Genomic DNA, 19,117 nt, shown 5'->3' with positions numbered 1-19,117 from the left:
CGAGATGTTATGCCTAGGCCTGTTATCAACTAGTTTCATCACTGTGGCTTCTTATTGATCCATTCTCATTATTCTTATTAGATCAACGTATGGCATTTACAACAGAATGTACATTCTCTTATCTCATATTGGCACATCTCCTCCCACCTTCCTTTTATTAACTTTTAACACTGCAATCATCCTTACCTGACAAGCAAAGACTATTGGATCAGCCACTTTTTGAAGAATGCTTTCAATCTCCTCAACGGCTGTGTAGTATTCAATCTGTGTCGAAGCTTTAATGACTCCCTCACAGTAGACATTTACGTTTACAAAGCCAGCAGGAAAATCTTATAAAAGAGAAATAAAAAGCACAGAGGATAATAAGAGGACAGAGAAAAAAAGAAGGATCATCACCACCAACACTTTTCCACCCATCAAGTACAATGAATACAATTCACTGGCAGGAGACATTTGAGTCATCCAAATTATCATACCCTCTGGCTTCACCTATTTAACTGTTACGTGTATCAACGTGGTCAGTGCATTGTCCCACAAGCAAGATATAGGCCATGTTCGCACCATACATTTAAAGCACTATGACACTACTTTTGTACTCCTCCAATCATTCTGTCTGCCCAAGCATTCCAACTTGCCAGATGGAAAGATCCGCCTTTGCACTGTTTTGGAGAGTCTCCTGACCATCCCCCAGAGCCAATGGGGGTGGGGCTTGGGGGAAGGAAATGGGGGGGGGAGCCCTGTTGCACAAGCAGAAGTCCTTGCGCTGGGCTTCTGCTGATGGGGTTTGTTAGGTGAACGCTGCCCTCTGTTTACAGGGAGAGGTTGCCAGACCTCTTGAGCCTCAACAGCATCCCACAGGAAATGCGAGCAGCACAGAAACAGAGAAAGTTTGGGAACGACTGTGGTGTTATTATTTGTTGCCTTTACACTTAGTGCATAAAATGAATCACAGTGACTCAAAGTGTAAAGAGAAGTTTTTAATGTTTCATTATGTTTTTGTATATGCTGGAAGTCGCCCAGAGTGGCTAGGGCAACCCAGTCAGATGGGTGGGGTACAAATACCGGTATTATTACTGCTGCTGCTACTACTTCCCCCAAGAGTGCTGCTGCTTGTCAAGGGCGCTAAGAGTCCCCCATTCCCCATACAGAGTTTCCTGTGAAGAGGGATTGGAAATTGTAGGTCTGAAAGGGGAATAGGGGCCTCCGAACAATTTTCAGTAGCCTTAATAAACTTCAGGTCCCAGAATTCCTAGGGGGAAACCATGGTACTTTAAAGTGGTATCATGCTGCTTTAAATGTATGGTGCAAATGTGGCCATAGTAAGGCAGCCTTCACAAACTCCAGATGTTTTGGACTATAGCCCTCCAGTCAGTCAGCTTATGCTTGCCAAGGCTGATGGAAGTTGTAGTTCAAACCATCTGGAAGACACTGGGTTGATTGTAACTAGTTCTTTTCTTTATTCTTTTAATCTCTGCTGCAGTGTGACATGAATGTTTGTGTTTTCATTTCCTGTATCTTTTAAAATTCTATTTCAAAATACAATCCTATGTTGAAAAAGGAAAGGAGCCTAGTACAATACAGTGGTACCTCAGGTTAAGAACTTAATTCGTTCTGGAGGTCCGATCTTAACCTGAAACTGTTATTAACCTGAGGTACCACTTTAGCTAATTGGGCCTCCCGCTGCTGCCACACCGCTGGGGAATTTCTGTTCTCATCCTGAAGCGAAGTTCTTAACTCGAGGTACTATTTCTGGGTTAGTGGAGTCTGTAACCTGAAGCGTCTGTGACCTGAAGTGTCTGTAACCTGAGGTACCACTGTATCACATTTTTTAGTGGTTTTATATACTGGATAGGGATCTAATAGCTTATATTTTAGCTGTACTTATCTGTTTGGTACAACAACTACAGGAATGTCAATCACATAACCTTGGCAGCATACATGATTGCCTGAATATTTTGGGAGAGGAAAGCATCAAGGCACATCATTTTATTGTATATAGCCACAGGCTAACCTATAGCTCAGTGGTAGAGCACATGCATGCAAAAGGTATCTCAATTCCTGGTATCTCCAGGTAGGGCTTGCAAGTATTCCAGTCCGAAAGCCGGGAGAGACAGTGCCAATCAATATCTCCTACAGAAAGCATGATACTGTTTATTTATTATTAAATCCATATCCCACCCTTCCTCCTAAAAGATCCCAGACTAATTATTAGGGGGCTGGGGGCAAGGATGCCAATAGATGCCTTGATCCCTTGCCATTAGATCTTATTCATCTGAGTCACTCACTATTACATTTAAGCATAATTGACCTCTGCATACCAGATGCAAGGTGTCAAACAGCAGGAGAGAACTGTTGCCTTCAGACTGTAAGCTTCCCAGAAGCACCTGGCTGGACTACAAGATGTACTTTTAATTGTGTCTAACAAGAGCTTCTTTTAGCAGCTGGCCACCTAACATAGATGAAGTGTACCACCTATTTTCTTCTGTCAAATGTTTGGGAGGGTATCATCAACGATGCCAATAGTACTTCCCAAGACATGGTATTATTATTGGGCCCTTTGCCCTGCTCTCAAAAGGCACGAATTTGCATAAAAATTATATATGTATTGCTCCATATGCAAATTAGAGCCCACTTTTGTGTTTGGCATAAATTGGGGGTCGCACACAAGGAATAACATGTCTTAGAGACAGAATGGCAACAGGTAAAGAAATATCATTTCCAGACCAGAAAAGCCTTGATCTGTTCACTTTCTGCCTGGCACATAAGCTGCTCAAGGTACAAGAGGCTTTAAAACATGCAAGGAACTCAAGGCTCATGAGCTGCAAAGCAGTTGCACAGAAACTGGGGTGGAGTGGATCATGAGGATGAATGCGTTCTTTCATATCTCAAATCCAAGGACAGCCCAAAGCATTTTGCTGCCTGGGGTGAAGGAAAAATATGATGCCACACATCCTTCCCTGTACAGAAACTGACCAGATTAGTTTCTTCAACACTGGTGACAGGGCAATGTTCTCCTCTGCACTTGAGGGCAGCAGACTGTTTTAGGGGACATGCTATCTGGGGTGGCTGCCTCATGGTGTCTAACAGTAGGGCTGGCCCTGCTGAAGTTCAAGCACTGGTTGCATTTTGAATTTCTCTTTTGAGGGGGAGGGTTATCATTGTTTGGGAAGAGAAGTACAAATGGTGCAAGGCTATTAAACACCAAAGGAAGAAAAATGGTTGAAGATTTCAGTATGAATAATTGTCAGGCAAAAGACCAGAAAGGGGTGGGGAGATACCCATGCAACTCTCTGTAAAGCAAGAGAACATATTGCTAAGATTCATATAGTAATAAGAGAATATGCGCATCCACATTTTATAGAGGGAATAGATTGAGAATAGCAGTCTGTGACTAATCAATGACATTTTAAAAGACTGCCACCTGCCATTTTATCACACATAAACAACCCAATAAATCCAGTTTCTCATAAGCCCTGTGTTTTTATGTCTGTGCATTAATAAAATAGCACCCTGCATTCCAAACTCATGGATCGGGATCACCACAAAGCGGTGCTTTGAAATTGGTAGAAATTTGTGTTTTATTCTTTTAATTTGCTTTATGATGTGAAACAGCTATACACCTTTGCAAGGTAGTATGCAAACACAAAAATGGATAAATGTATGCTGTGTTCTGATTGGAAGTAAAACTCTGTGTCAAAAGGCCAGTGAAGAGAAGAGGACTAGAAGGTGGTGTTCACCTCATCTCAGGTTGGTTGCATCCCTGCTGAGGTAGATAGTGATAGACTCTGTCAGTGCATTTGCACTGCACCAACCTTACCACTGCCTCCCCACCCCCTCCACCTCCCAGTTAACAGCAGTCACCAGAGGTGACATGAACACTACCTCCTTAGTACATCGTCTAACACTACTCACTCACTTGCCTCTTGAGTCAGAATTTTACGTTTCAGTGAGCTATTGGAAAGGAGACAAGAACTATAGTTTTATATGAAATATCCCTGCCCCCGTTTCTTACCTAAAGCTTTCATATACCTGACCTTCTGACTCCAAAAGTGTGGCTCAGTCCTGATCCATTTGTTCTCTGTCACAAATTCAATCACCACTGAGTCATCAGGAACTTCGTCTCTCAAAAGAACGAAAATTTCTCCAGGATTCTACAAAGTAACAGTTACATCCAATTAGCCTTTCACATCAGGAAATGAAAACCAAACCAATGGAAATGACAAATTCTCATTGCGGGTTTTCATGTACGTCACTTGAAACATTACCAGGAGGCATGTTTTGTCTGGATACATAAGGGTATAAAAATGTTGACAGCCTACTTCACCACAGGATGAAGATGGGACTGCCAATGGGTACTGGTGGAAGCAATGGAGGCTAGTCCATTATGGCAAATGGGGCATTGTCCTACCAATCTGCCCTCAGATAGCCCCCACTTGCTATCTTCTTCCATAGAACCATCATCCCCAGCCACCACTGCTATACGTTGAGCCACTCTTGGGATAGAAACATTTGAAGAGTGGTGCTTTTATCCCTCTTTTAAAAAATAAAAATAAAACAACAAATGGATAGGTCTTACCTCACATGATATCCTTGTTGGCAACAGTAAGACTGCTGGGCTTTCTAATGTTTCAGAGGTCGCCTCAGTTTCCACACGGTGGTTTTCTAGCTTTAAGCTCCTTTTTAAATCCAAAGACAAGGCCTCATCTGCAAAAGAAATTACACTAAGTTCAGAGGAGGGCAACAAAGATGGACAGCGGCAAGAAAACAAATCTTGGAAGGAACAGTTGAAGGAACTAGGTATTGTTTAGCTGGGAGAAGGGAAAGGGCAGTTTAAGGCTTAATAAATGTATAACATGCTTTATGAGGGGATTATTTTTTTCATAAAGTAGCAAATAAGATAACACAACCAATACAAATATAAGTTTTAAGGATTTAAAACATCCAATTAATTACTCACCTTAAAAGGCCACCACAAAGCAGTAACAATCCAGCATAATCCATGTACTATAAGCAAACCAGCAGTTTGTGCTCCTTCTGAGGTAGTTTGTTTACCTTTGGTCCCCACCCTGCACTCAACTCTCACCTGTGGCTCCTAGAAGCTGTCAGCATGTGACAGAGGCCACAGCTTTTGACTGACTGACTAAACCAGGTGAGGATAGCCAATGGGTCTCAAACCCTCAGTGAGTTAGGGACTTCCCCTGCCTGTGAAGACAAGCTCCTGCGGACTGAATAGACAAGACCAATGGTGGGTCTCACAGTCCACAAGATGGTTTTTGCATGCGCTGTAGAGGGAGGTGAGGGGCAGATGGGGCCTTGGGAATATTTAGGGGACTAGCCTAGTCCCCCTAGTCCACTGACCACATGCCACTGCTGTGGAATCTGCTTGAAAAGGTGAATTCCATAGATGTGGGCTGTGTTCATATGCCCACCGGACACACTTGGAGCCCTCTTCAAATATCTGTAATATTTGTCACTTAGAACAGAAGAAGCACTTGTTTTCTGCCACCTAAGAGGGAAGGATTACACCTCATGGGCTTAAGTTACAGGAGCAGTTTGCCAATGGAACCAATTACTTTGAGGGCTGGTGGGTTTTCCATGAGTCAAGTCTCCCAAATTCATTCGTTCATCCGTTCATTTTATTTGTATGGCACTTTTGCACACACACAAAATCTTGCTCAAAGTGGCGGACAACACAGAAACAGGGATGCTTTTAAAACAAATACTGCAAAAAGAATTTCATAATAACACAGCAATAACATAGCAACGAAAACAGTGACAATAGAAAATATAAGAACATACCCCAAAAATCATATTGCAAATCAAAATATAGCAAGTACATCGCTGTACCAGAACCCTCTCGGTTAGGAAAACTTTAGGGAAATGATTTAATATTTCAGAATATTAAAGTTAATGCTAATTATACCATTTTTAAAAAGTTGCTTGCAAAGCATTAAAAATGAGCTTGGCTATTTGGCAAGGTCAAGAGTGCTTCTTAAATTTTCACAGCAGAACAATTTCTCATTGTTGTTGTTAATGTTATATTTGTTTACATAAGAGGTGCATATTCAGCTCTTCAAATGAAAAAGAAAACAATCCCAGAGTGGCTAACATAATTAAAATGCTAGAATAACAATAAAGACATAGAAAAGAGCAAAAAGCAATATAAAAAGGAGTAGCATAAAGAATCATCAACCCTAAAATTACTGGTGTTGAGAGTTTTGTTGTTGTTGTTTAGTCGTTTAGTAGTGTCTGACTCTTTGTGACCCCATGGACCAGAGCACGCAAGGCACTCCTGTCTTCCACTGCCTCCCACAGTTTGGTCAAACTCATGCTGGTAGCCTCAAGAACACTATCCAACCATCTCGTCCTCTGTCATCCCCTTCTCCTTGTGCCCTCCATCTTTCCCAACATCAGGGTCTTTTCCAGGGAGTCTTCTCTTCTCATGAGGTGGCCAAAGTATTGGAGCCTTAGCTTCACGATCTGTCCTTCCAGTGAGCACTCAGGGCGGATTTCCTTAAGAATGGATAGGTTTGATCTTCTCGCAGTCCATGGGACTCTCAAGAGTCTCCTCCAGCACCATAATTCAAAAGCATCAATTCTTCGGCAATCAGCATCTTTATGGTCCAGCTCTCACTGCCATACATCACTACCGGGAAAACCATTGCTTTAAGATGCTGTCTAGGTTTGTCATTGCTTTTCTCCCAAGAAGCAGGGGTCTTTTAATTTTGTGACTGCTGTCACCATCTGCAGTGATCATGGAGCCCAAGAAAGTAAAATCTCTCACTGCCTCCGTTTCCTCCCCTTCTATTTGCCAGGTGGTGATGGGACCAGTGGCCATGATCTTCGTTTTTTGTTTTTTTTTGATGTTGAGCTTCAGATCATATTTTGCGCTCTCCTCTTTCACCCTCATTAAAAGGTTCTTTAATTCCTCCTCACTTTCTGCCATCAAGGTTGTGTCATCTGCATATATGAGGTTGTTGATATTTCTTCCAGCAATCTTAATTCCGGCTTGGGATTCATCTAGCCCAGCCTTTCGCATGATGAATTCTGCATATAAGTTAAATAAACAGAGAGACAATATACAGCCTTGTCGTACTCCTTTCCCAATTTTGAACCAATCAGTTGTTCCATATCCAGTTCTAACTGTAGCTTCTTGTCCCACATAGAGATTTCTCAGGAAACAGATGAGGTGATCAGGCACTCCCATTTCTTTAAGAACTTGCCATAGTTTGCTGTGGTCGACACAGTGAAAGGCTTTGTTGAGAGTAGGTGTTTGGTTTTAGCAGTCTATGATGTTCCATAGACACTGGTTTCTGAACTGCAATTACCATGTTTCTTTACCTCTCCATCAGAGACGGGGGCCCGTGGTCCTCCATATGTTGTTGGACACCAGTTGCTAATAGCCCCAAGCAGTATAATCAATGGTCAATGATGATGGGGAGCTCAGTTGGTAGATCATAAGACCCTTAATCTTAGGATCACAGGTTTGAGCCCCACACTGGGCAAAAGATTTCTGAATTGCATGGGGTTGGAATAGATGACCCTTGTGATCCCCTTCCAGCTGCACCATTCGATGATTCTGTGAACATCTGGAGAGCCACATGTTCCCCATCCCGGTTCTGTTTTGCACAGAGTTCTTTGAAAACCAGTGGTCTTTTTCAAAGTGGCATTTTAATACCAGAGCTAAACATTTCACAGCCATGCAGCTAAATAACCGTGGACTGGAGGGGATGCTTGTTTCTCTGGCCTTCATTACCACCGTTTCTAAATGTAAATGAACAATAGAGCAATTTCTCACCTTCGGAGACATTTCTAGCAAACAGACCACATAATTGCTTTGTTTTGTCATATAGCCAATGGCCTGTAAGCTTGTACCTTGTGGGAGGAGCACTTTGAATAATGGGGCCTTAAACACAGGTCCTTTCTTTCAGGATTCAAACATCTGAACTCATTAGCAGTATCTAATGATGCTTAGACTGTGTTCTGAGCTGGAAACTAAATAGAAAAATCTATGGCCCAATCCCCTCGGGTATTTAAGGTACACTGCTGCTGAGAATTATAGTCGATCACACAGGGTAATGCTCTCTCTGAGGCTGCTTTCTTTGGCATGCTTTTGACAAATATCTATTGCCATTCTTTGTGCCAAAAGAATTAATCTCCAGTTGCACTTTATATCTCAGCAATCAAATATTAGCCCAGTATCCATTACATACATTTACTGTAAGAGTGATGCATTTAATTGAGTATTGTGCTGAGGCTTTGAGTTTTATTTCAGCCTTTTGCCTTAATTCATATTACTCAGTACCTCGTTTCAGCCAGCCTTATGCAAAATCATTTGGACTGAATTATGACTTTCAGTTCCACATTTCCACACGAGCAGATGAAACAGCTTCAAAATCGCACTGTTTATTTAATTAATTCTCACTACCCCAGCCTTTCTTCCAAGGAACCCAAGGTGGCAGACATGGTCCTCCCCACCCCACGCTAAGTTTCTCCTCACAACAACCCTGTGAGGTAGGTTAAGCAGAGAGATAACAAATGGCCTAAGGTAGGGAAACTGGATGAGGTTGGCAGGCCGCATCCTGACACCTCACACACCCTGCTGGCCCTGTCCACCTGTGAAACACCTCACATCACCATGATTCCCTTTTAAACAACATTCTCCAGCTTGGGTTTTGTTTGTTTGTTTTTATTTTTTTAAGGAACCCAAATCCTGAAATGGAAAAATACAGCTACAAAATACCATTGGCAAAGCAACAGCAGTGAGTTCTTACCAGCTCAGTTAAGAGTGGCTGGTCTCAGAGGGACACCGCTTTGCTATATATAACTCTATGGTGACATAAAATTGCCTATCAGATGATTCTCACATTATTGATTGGAATTAAGCATCATAAATCCTCATCAGCATGATTAGAATGCCATTAACAGCTGTTTTTTTTATCCCTCCTTGGCCCTAACAAATCAATTGCTTTCACATCTGCCTGCACCTTATATTTCCCCAAAGGATTCCAGAGATCATATTGTTTTTCCATTTTCTTACTTGCATGCAGCTGACCCTCCCCTTCACCCTCCAGGCTTTGCACAATTCACTTTAGTCAATCACTCAGCATTGATTGTTGAGTCTGGAGCATTCCCCATCTATCTTTGTGTTATTGGATATATTGTTTACTTTCTGGCCATTTGTCTTGTCAAGGGCTTGTTCTGTTCTTTCTAGGACTGCTGTCTCACCTTTTCATTTAGGTGTTGTACCTCTGAGACAGTAAACTTTCATTCCTGATCTATGTGGTCAGCAATATGCCCCCCCCCCCTCTTTTCTCTTGCGGATTCGGATGGGAGGATTTGTCTGTTTTGGTTCCCTCAGTTTCTCATTTTCAAATCTTGCATGAAGCTCTCCATACCATTCCTGCAGCAATTTGTGATTTTTACCTTCTTTTTTAAAAAAAGAACCTCATGAAAATTCAGCAGCATTTTAGTGCAAACTTCCTTGAATATACATCTCATTGTATGCCAGTTTGATTAATGTGCACATTTTTGCAAGCAATTTCTGCTAAATTGATGCATTTTGGTATGTTGCTTTCATGAATACATTCATTTTTGTGCACATAGCCCTCCCTAATGTATGCATTTTTGTAAACTTCGGAGAATCACAAAACTGGGATAAGTGTGAGTTTCAAAGGATGGTTGTGTTTCAGTTCTAATATTGTTTGGAAATTGCAAATGGGATGCATTTGCCTCTAAATGCAGAGCAAATACAATTCATTCCCCATTCCTACTTGCAGCCCTAAATACTTAACATCTTCACCAGACTGTGCTTTCCATTCATCCCTAATACTTTGATAGTTTATGAAGTCACCTTTACAACGTCTCTGTAAATATCTGAGCATGTTAATGCCACCATTTCTTCCTCCTGTGAAGCCAAGAGGAGGAGTTTGGAAGCTTCTGCTTTGATTTAACGATGGTGTCCTGTGCCCCCCGTTGAAATCTTGGCTCAAACATGAATTTATGAGGTTTTGAATTTATTATTGTTAGATCTGCAGAGGAGGTGGGGGGGGGAATCAGTGAGTGCATGATGACAGATAAGCAACAGTGATTCAGATTTACAGTAGAATAATGTCTGTGCATTTGCACAGTGCATATAATGTGCAAAGAAGTCTTTTGCAGTTAATCAGAATGTAAAGCACATCAGTGAAGTGAATGCAGCTTGTGAAGATGGTATATCCATTTTTTTTAAAAAAAATTCATTATTTTAAAGTATTTATAAACAAATTAATATTTTTGTAAAAACAATTCTAAGCCATGTCCTTGAAGTCTGATAGCATATGTCACTCAATTTTCAAACCCCTTTTTGAATGATCAACTTGAAGACATGGCTTTCCCTTCAACCAAAAATGCCTTCCTTCCCATTTTCCCCATTTTTATATGTTGCTTTTCTGAAAATAAAATTTAAAAAAGCTCTGTCAGCTCAGGCAGAGACTGCTGGACAGAGAGATGGAAAATTAACCCGGCAGAATCCCTATTCTGTTCTGATTTTCCAATGTCAGGAACTAACACTCCCCCAAACTAGATAGAGCTTGGAGAGAGAGGTGAAATCTCTATAGACCAAAGCAATTCCCCCCTCCTGATGCTCAAGTTTGCCTTGATGCTGCACGAAGTACCCAGATGAACATTGCTGGGTGTGGAACACCACCCTGCTCTCCCACCGAGATCTCAGTGATATGGACCAGATCAGTCTCCATAAGCAAATCATGGATGAAAGAAGTCGTACTCAGAGCCAACCTGGCATTCAGCTATCGCGGTCACAGACCTGGGGGCCGGCTGATGGGACAACTGGAATTTTCCAGATTGGAGGAGGAGCTAGAAGATGACACAGTCACTAACTGCCTGTGGCATGTGCCCTTTACTCAGCCTGCCCCACCTCCCAGTGAGCCAGTGTGGTGTAGTGGTTCAGAGCAGTGGACTCGTAATCTGGTGAACCGGATTTGATTCCCCGCTCCTCCACATGCAGCTGCTGGGTGACCTTGGACTAGTCACACTTCTCTGAAGTCTCTCAGCCCACCTCACAGAGTGTTTGTTGTGGGGGAGGAAGGGAAAGGAGATTGTTAGCCGCTTTGAGACTCCTTCGGGTAGTGATAAAGCGGGATATCAAATCCAAACTCTTCTTCCACTTCTTCTCCCACACCATAACTCCCTTTGCCCAAAACACATACGCCTCAACTGCCCATACTAAATCAGGCCACCCCAATTGGAGGGAGGACGTGTTCTTGAGAGCACAGCACCCAAAAATGTCTGGCATGGTGTCCCGCCCCCGAAAGACGTTGGTGCGCGATCTTGTGTGAGACCGCAGTGCTGAAAACCACAAGTTTTCATTCGCCGCGTGGAAGCGCATCCCGGAAGATGTGCACCCCGGTTTTCTGTGGCAACATGTTGGAGGGTACGAGGAAGCACATATTTTTCATGTCAGGCCCCCTGTTATGTACAAATTCACTATACATCAGGTGATAATGTAACCGTAAAATAAGATAAAAAAGGATTCGGAAGGTATGCAGGTCTAAAGACTAACTGACTAGGATAATCCTAAATGCCATGTGTTGATAAATCCAAGTCTGATGGTTCCACATCTCGGGGATTATGTAAGGAGACCTCCTGAAGAGCGAACTGCCTGCAGTGTGTAAGAAGACACTGACTTGTCCAAGGCTTCCTGCCACTAGATGGAGCAGCAGAGGCATCTTATGGCAATGAGAACTGTCCCATCGTCTTCCTTCCCTGCACCCATTCCCTTGTAAAGAAATATTACATTTCCCTAGCTGGATAGCCCTGTCCATCAACGAACAGGAAGATAAGCCAGTTTTGCCACTCGAAAGAAATAAGAGGAGTAGGACACCAGCACTTTCACTTAAAAACTACACATAATTCTGATGGGGAGCGGGGAGAACCAAGCTATTCACTTGCTGCTTCGGTTTCTGACAGCCCCGGGAGGAAAGGGTGGGTGGGCAGCAAATGCGTGGGCGGCAGAACACAGGCATCTTGCCCCTGCGCTGTTCCATATTCTGAAAACACCCATTCTCCTCTTTTTAGTTCTGACAAGATGCAAATGAAATGAAAGAAACACAAAAGCCTGAAAGCCGTTTTTATACTCTTGACGCTGGAGAATTCAAGGCTCGCCCTGCTGGAGGATTTTTCTGGCAGGTGGGAGAGCACGGTTCATTTGCTTCCTCACTCTGCAGTCTTTTTCTCAGAGCAACGCTGAAGCTGGGGTGGGAGGCGTAGTGTGGGAAGTAAAAAAGAAGAAGCATTATTATTATTTTTTAAAGAAAAGAATGTTTAATTATATGCTTCCATCTGAGGGGCTTGAATGAAAGGTGTAGCATCCACTTGGGTGGGGAGGGGGTGATTGGTTCATTAATGAGCGCCATCATTATACAAAATAGATTTAACTTTAAAAAAAGAAAAGAAACAACTTGAGACAATGTGGTATTAAGGAATTGATCAGGCTAAGGTAGGCAGAATACAGAAAACAGAATAATTTCTGTAACTAAATGCTGCAGGCTGCTGATTTGTTGGTTCATTGGTTGCTACTTTGAACTAGAAAATTGCACGGGAAAAGCAAGATATACTGCTGTTATGTACACATTTTTGTTGCAGCTGTGTTACATGTGCAGTAGTCTTCCATCCTCATAGGCTATTTGCTCACTTCAGCAGATGATGCCATCCACAAATGCATACATAGTTGTCCTCTTTGTTGACATGAATATCCTGCACTTTTCAGGGTCTCTTTCTTGTCTAGGGAAGGGGGAATCTATCCATTTCAGTTTCTCTCTGTTTCTCATTTTCCCACTCTTAAATTCACTGCTCCACATTTCCACATCCATTTGTGATTTTTATTTCTTTAAAGTCCTCTTGAAAATTCACCCACATTTGATGTGGATTTCTCCTAATATTCACATATCTGTGTGTTTTCTCTAATAAACACATTTTTGCAAAGCAAAGTCCCCGTATTATAATGCATTTTGACAATGTTGCTTTCGTAAATATATGCATTGTTATGCACACTTTCCCCCAGTATATGCATTTTTGTACCCATTACCTTGTTGGGGAACGGCAGTGAAAAGTTCAGAGAAGTGCACATTTTGAGAGATAGCTGTGTTTTGCTCTATGTATCTGGCAAATTAAGATGGCAGATAGCCCCCAATGAGCAAATGTGTTTCTTTTTTAAGGGACAGAAATGGGATTGGCAGAGAAACCTGGGGCCCAGCCCCCTGGCCCAACGTCTAACACACCACCTTTCGCTGAACTCAAAGAGCAGCAGCCCTAAATCTGACATGGAGTTAGGCATGCTTGATTTCAGTGATGGATAGGAAGTGACAATCTTTGAGCCAGAGTGCAGGCTCCATCTGCTACAGTGGTCCCACTATCACCCTCTGTGTTTGCAGTATAGACAAGTGGAAAACCAGTGTCAGCTGAAGACTGGTGCACCTGTGGCCTGACTTCAGGGATTGAATGTGCATCCATCTCCCTGAAATGTGGTCCTGCAGGTGCGGTTGAAGTGCCGCTGTGCCAGTACATTGCTTCTGAGGACAAGTCCCAATAGCTGTGCCAGCACAATGTCAAATAAAACAGCGTTCGCGATACATGCTACCGTGTCTTACTGCCAACACAAAACGCTTAGGAATGGAGTGTTAGGCATATTGAAATGGTGTGATGACAGCTGATTTGAATATGTACGGTTGCTTCTCAGTGGCTCTGGAATTAGAATACTGGGCTCCTTTTCGTGCTTTGTCACGGTTGCTGGTTGTCTCAGGATTCATTCTGAGCTTGATTCTGCTGGTGGGGGAAGACCATAATTCAGTGGTGGAGTGCAGAAGGCTTCAGCTTCGAGCCTTGCTAGGGATGGGTGGATATGTCAACCTCAGTATCTTATTTTTCCAATCTTAATTTCAGTTCCCATCATTTCCACACCAGTTTTTTAAATATCTTTTTTAAGCCTTCGTGAAAATTCATCAGCATTTCAGTGCAAATTTCTCCATGCACACACGTTTTTGCAAAGCAATTCCCCTAAGGTAATGCATTCCCGCATGTTATGGTTTTTACCAGTATATGAATTTATACACATTTGTGCACACATTGCTTGGCTGCAAAACTGCACCGTAAAATTTGGAGCTGTGCAAATTTTGAACAGTGGCTGTGTTTCAGTTTGTGCATGACTTTGCAAAGTGCAAGTTAGGCAAGTGCACCTTTAAATGGGAACATGCAATGGGGATGGGGGCAGTGTTGGTAGTCATGGACAAGTTTCATGTACTGACAAGTAACCCTAGGTGCTCATTCTTCAGAGCATCAAAAGATATACTCAGTAACTAGGGTTTGGATGAGCATTGCAATGTCATTATGAACATGCACCTTCATGTGGTTGAACACAATGCATCCTTTTACTCTTGAGCACATTTCATTGTGACAGCAATTGCATTTTGAGCTCCCTAACTTTTGCTCAGAGGCAGCAAAAGCTTAATGAGGTGTTTAAGATATACAGTAGATTATTCTACTAAGCTGCCAAAGTTGTGACGACTGCTAAAAAGCTAAAAGCTTCCTGTTTAGGGAAGCTTTTAATGTTAGATGCATTACTGTATTTTAATATTTTGTTGGAAGCTGCCCAGAGTGGCTGGGGAAGGCCAGCTAGATGGGTGGGGTATAAACAATAAAATTATTATTATTATTATTATTATTATTATTATTATTATTATTATTTATTATTATTTACACACAAGCTTGTTGCCAATGTTAATCCTACACAGAGGAGACCTATTGAAACTAAGGGACAAGATGAACTTAGTTCCACAATTTCAGTGGCTCAGCACAGAATTGTTAAAGGAGGAGAGTGTGCCCCACATGATTTAGACTTAAGGGAATTATATAGAAAGTGCTGCTTTCTAAAAGTGCAAATCAAATGCAATAGTAAAAGGCATTAGGCTGCTCCATAATTCAGTCTCATTTTCCTTTCCTTTCTGGTAAAGGTTAACATTTTCTTTCTAAACAGAAAAAATGCAATATTTTTGAAATCTGTTGCATATTGGATTCTCTGTAGAAGCCCACCCCCTGCCCCACATTCATGGGTGTGCCTGGCTGCAACCTTGACATTGTTTTGGCACCAGGCAAATGCAATTTAGGTTTTTTCTTCTTCTGGGCAGTAGCAGCAGCACACCATTGTCCAGCTAAAACAGTTTTTCATGTTTGTATGTTTCTAAGGCATTTTTCACTGTGTAAATCACTTCGGAACTTTTTGAGTGGGAAGTGATGCGTAAATGGAATAACCCCAACTTGAAAGAGAAAAGTTTAGATTAAAAAGGGGAAAAAATGAGAAGATAGTTGTGTAAAGAATAATTTTAACTGTTGTATATCAATTCATTCCATTATAAACTACAGAAAAATGCCAGTGAACTCAGAAGGGAAACTCAGACTAAGCTTAATGGACATTTTGCATAAATTCCTTATGATTATTATTTTTTTAATCATATAATTCTAATATAAAAAAGGAGAGACTACATTTGAAATTTTCCTGATGAGAGATTTGAGATACCATCAAAGGAAGAATGGCAAGAAAAACTGATGAACTATGCAGAATTGGCTAAGCTAACAGATAAACTACGAGAGAAGGACAAAAAGGACTTTTTAAAAGAGTCTGGGAACCATTTACAGTCTATTTGCAGAAACAACAAAACAGACTGGATTCATTGGCAGGTTTTGAATAAACGTTCACAACTTTATTCACAATAACATATAATTTAAAGAAATGATAAGGGAAGTTACTTTTATATAAAAAAAATGCAGGAGACAATAAATAAAATCAGATAATTCAGTAGAGGGCGAGTTGAGGGAAGTCCAGGGGAGGGAGAATAAATGTATATAATATGATGATTGAGATTTGTATTTTTATTTTTATAAAATTTAAAAATTCCTAATGTGCCTTCTCCAAACTTTTCTTGAAAGTACCCAGGGATTCCACAATGTGGTTAAGTTCCTCTTACGGTACAAACAGAATTCCAAATGTTTGACTCAGATTGGCTTTCCTGTAGCTTAACTGATTGCTCCTAGTCACATCCTCAGTGCAGAGGGCAAACAATTGTTTTGCTTTATCTTTCTAGCATCCTTTCAGTATTTGAAAGCTGCCAACGCACACACATCCATTCTTCTTTCCTTTAAAAAAACACATCCATTTCCATAAGCTCCCCCTCATATGATTAGTCTTCCAGCACTTTGGCTGAGCTCATAAGCACACTTACATGGAAGGAAGCTAACGGATATCAATTACTGTGATCTAAGACTCTAAGGGACACGGGTAGTGCTGTGGGTAAAACCTCAGTGCCTAGGACTTGCCAATCATATGGTCAGCGGTTCGAATCCCCACGGCGGGGTGGGCTCCCGTTGTTCGGTCCCAGCTCCTGCCCATCTAGCAGTTCGAAAGCACTCCTAAGTGCAAGTAGATAAATAGGTACCGCTTTATAGCGGGAAGGTAAACAGTGTTTTCATGTGCTGCGCTGGTGCTGGCTCGCCAGAGCAGCTTCGTCACACTGGCCACATGACCCGGAAGTGTCTTCGGACAGCGCTGGCTCCCGGCCTCTTAAGCGAGATGAGCGCGCAACCCTAGAGTCTGACACGACTGGCCCGTACAGGCAGGGGTACCTTTACCTTTACCTTTAAGACTCTCTAGAATTAAGGCAGCCAACATGCACTACTGCGGAGCATATTCCACAACTGTATTGATGATGGCAATATTAATAATATCAGAATCAAAAGCAACAAGGCTTCATGAAGCTCATTGGCCTCTGCTATTTGAATGAGATAAAAATGCCATAATGAGTACAACTAACCATGGACTACGTATAATTTTGTGCGTGTTACACTGTTTCTAAATAGAGTGGCCATTTACACACCATGAAAATGAAGGATACGGGAGAGTACAGATTTGCATAAAACGTTCGTTTACTAGCTATTGATATAAATGCAAATCTAGACATCATTACTATAATTTAAATGTATATAACAAACTACTGGGGAAGACTAGCCTGGTCCACCTGTTCAGTCTACTGCCCAAGTGCTAACTGTTAATGGGCAGCTTCAAGGCCCCTCTTGCTATGCTTTCTAAAGGTCCTTTATCTTTAAACTGAGCTTGGACCAGACAGCCCCTCATGAAGGCTCCTTTAAACAGAGGGTTGCCTTCTATAAAATGGGACACATTACCACCATATTTCTAAATGTAAGAGGGCCACCAGCCTGCAGCATGCGCATAAATGCACTTTAGGTCTACTGCCAAGCATAAAACATCTCTCTCTCTCTCTCTCTCTCTCTCTTTCTCTTTCTCGAAGCACATGCATTAAAAAATCACATGGATAACTTGAAAAGAATCTTTGTATTGTGTACATCTATGAGATCAACCATTACATTTTTGTGTGGATGGGCGATACCAACAATAAAATTTGGTACTGATATGAGCTCTGCTTTATAAGCAAAAGGAGTCTCTCTATTGCACCAGTCCACTCGCTTTACCAGGTGTAAGCATTTTTCATCCAATTAGTGTCTCGAGGAAGAGAAACACATCACGTCCTCATATGCAGCCTTCATTATTCAAGAGCACAGGTCACCGCATATGGTTAGACACATCAAAACCTAAACTGCCAGAATGCTATGCAAGCCTGGTTATCTGATAAGCAGAGGCTCTTGGATATTTTGGGGTTATAGAAAGGAGGTAGGAGATAGTTATTAAGAATTTTTAACTGCTGCTCTGAGGATTGCTTCGTTTACCTGGGGTGTTGTTGTTTTTATTAGACTTTTCTCCCCTTTCTTTCTGCCTCTGAAATAATTGCTTAATTGATTTGCATGATGGAACAGAGATGCACAGATCTGGTCACTATGTTAGCAATGGCAACTTCCCTCTCCTTTTAGGAGAAGGATGAGGCAGCTGTGGCCTTTTAGGTGTTGTTGGGCTCCCAAGTTCCATCAGCTCCAACAAGCATAGCCAATGGTCAGGGATGATAGGAGTTGTAGTTCAACAATATCTGAAGGTTTCCAGGTTCCCTGTCCTTAGAAACTGCCCCTGTACTCAATGTCTAGCACAATATCTTACGCATACCTCCAAAGTTGGACTATCACCTGGTGTTGGGTTTGAGAGTGGGCAAAGGGAGAAGGATGTGATAGGATGAGCTAGGGATCTGACTCTTCCCCCTCCACAAGCTGCTTGTGTGTACCACAGGTGTCAGAGATGCCCAATACAAATATCACATCAGTGACAGCCACAACTGACAACTGGGAAGAAGAAGAAGAAGAAGGAGGAGGAGGAGGAGGAGGAGGAGGAGAGTTTGGATTTGATATCCCGCTTTATCACTACCCTAAGGAGTCTCAAAGCAGCTAACTATCTCCTTTCCCTTCCTCCCCCACAACAAACACTCTGTGAGGTGAGTGAGGCTGAGAGACTTCAGAGAAGTGTGACTAGCCCAAGGTCACCCAGCAGCTGCATGTGGAGGAGTGGGGAACCGAACCTGGTTCACCAGATTACCAGTCCACCGCTCTGAACCACTACACCACACTGGCTACTCAGCAGAACCATGATTCATGGACCTTTGATGATGAAACAATGCACGGATTGCAGGTGTCAGGTGTGTAAAACACATACACAGGAAAAAAAAAAACAGAACTGAATGGCCCATTTGTGATATAAGGTCCCCCTCTGGAAGCACCCCCAAACCTGAGCAATCAGTGTTGTGCTCCTAGAACATATTGCTGTTCAATAGATTGAACCAACCCCATTACCCCAAAGAGACTCCCGATGCTACGGTAGAGGAACACAGCATACAGAACTTGAGAAGAGCCTTTAACAATGTGCAAACCTGGAGCAGGTGGGACTTGCAAAGTGATCCTTGGTATGAGCACCAGCGCTAAAAGCATATCCTTGTTTTCACCTGTGAAGTGCTGGGGGGTATGGCTGCCGCAGCTGCTGTGCAAGTACAACAAAAGAGAGGGTGGGGGCCCAAAACAAGATGATCTGCAGCTGTCATGAGGCTGTGGCTGAACAGAGAGCAAAGCCATTTAGTACTCAGTTAAAAGCTCTGCAGGTCTGATCCCAGCAGCTCTC

The 19,117-nt window shown here is 42.2% G+C and overlaps 1 protein-coding gene across 1 annotated transcript in view; it reads right to left on the bottom strand.

The window, feature by feature from the left end:
* BANK1 (B cell scaffold protein with ankyrin repeats 1) overlaps positions 1-19,117 on the bottom strand; it is a 172,031-nt gene that overhangs the window by 117,450 nt on the left and 35,464 nt on the right. The window contains exons 3-5 of the mRNA XM_083456772.1: positions 4,577-4,704; positions 4,013-4,151; positions 187-329 (exon numbers count right to left, since the gene is read on the bottom strand). Coding sequence (XP_083312898.1) covers positions 187-329; positions 4,013-4,151; positions 4,577-4,704 — 410 coding nt within the window. The remainder of the gene's footprint in view (positions 1-186; positions 330-4,012; positions 4,152-4,576; positions 4,705-19,117) is intronic.

Source organism: Podarcis tiliguerta (genome assembly GCF_965153285.1).
Source record: "Podarcis tiliguerta genome assembly, chromosome: 9".
NCBI lineage: Eukaryota > Metazoa > Chordata > Lepidosauria > Squamata > Lacertidae > Podarcis > Podarcis tiliguerta.
The sequence above is the reverse complement of the archived record's forward strand: the minus strand, read 5'-3'. Positions and strand labels throughout refer to the sequence as shown.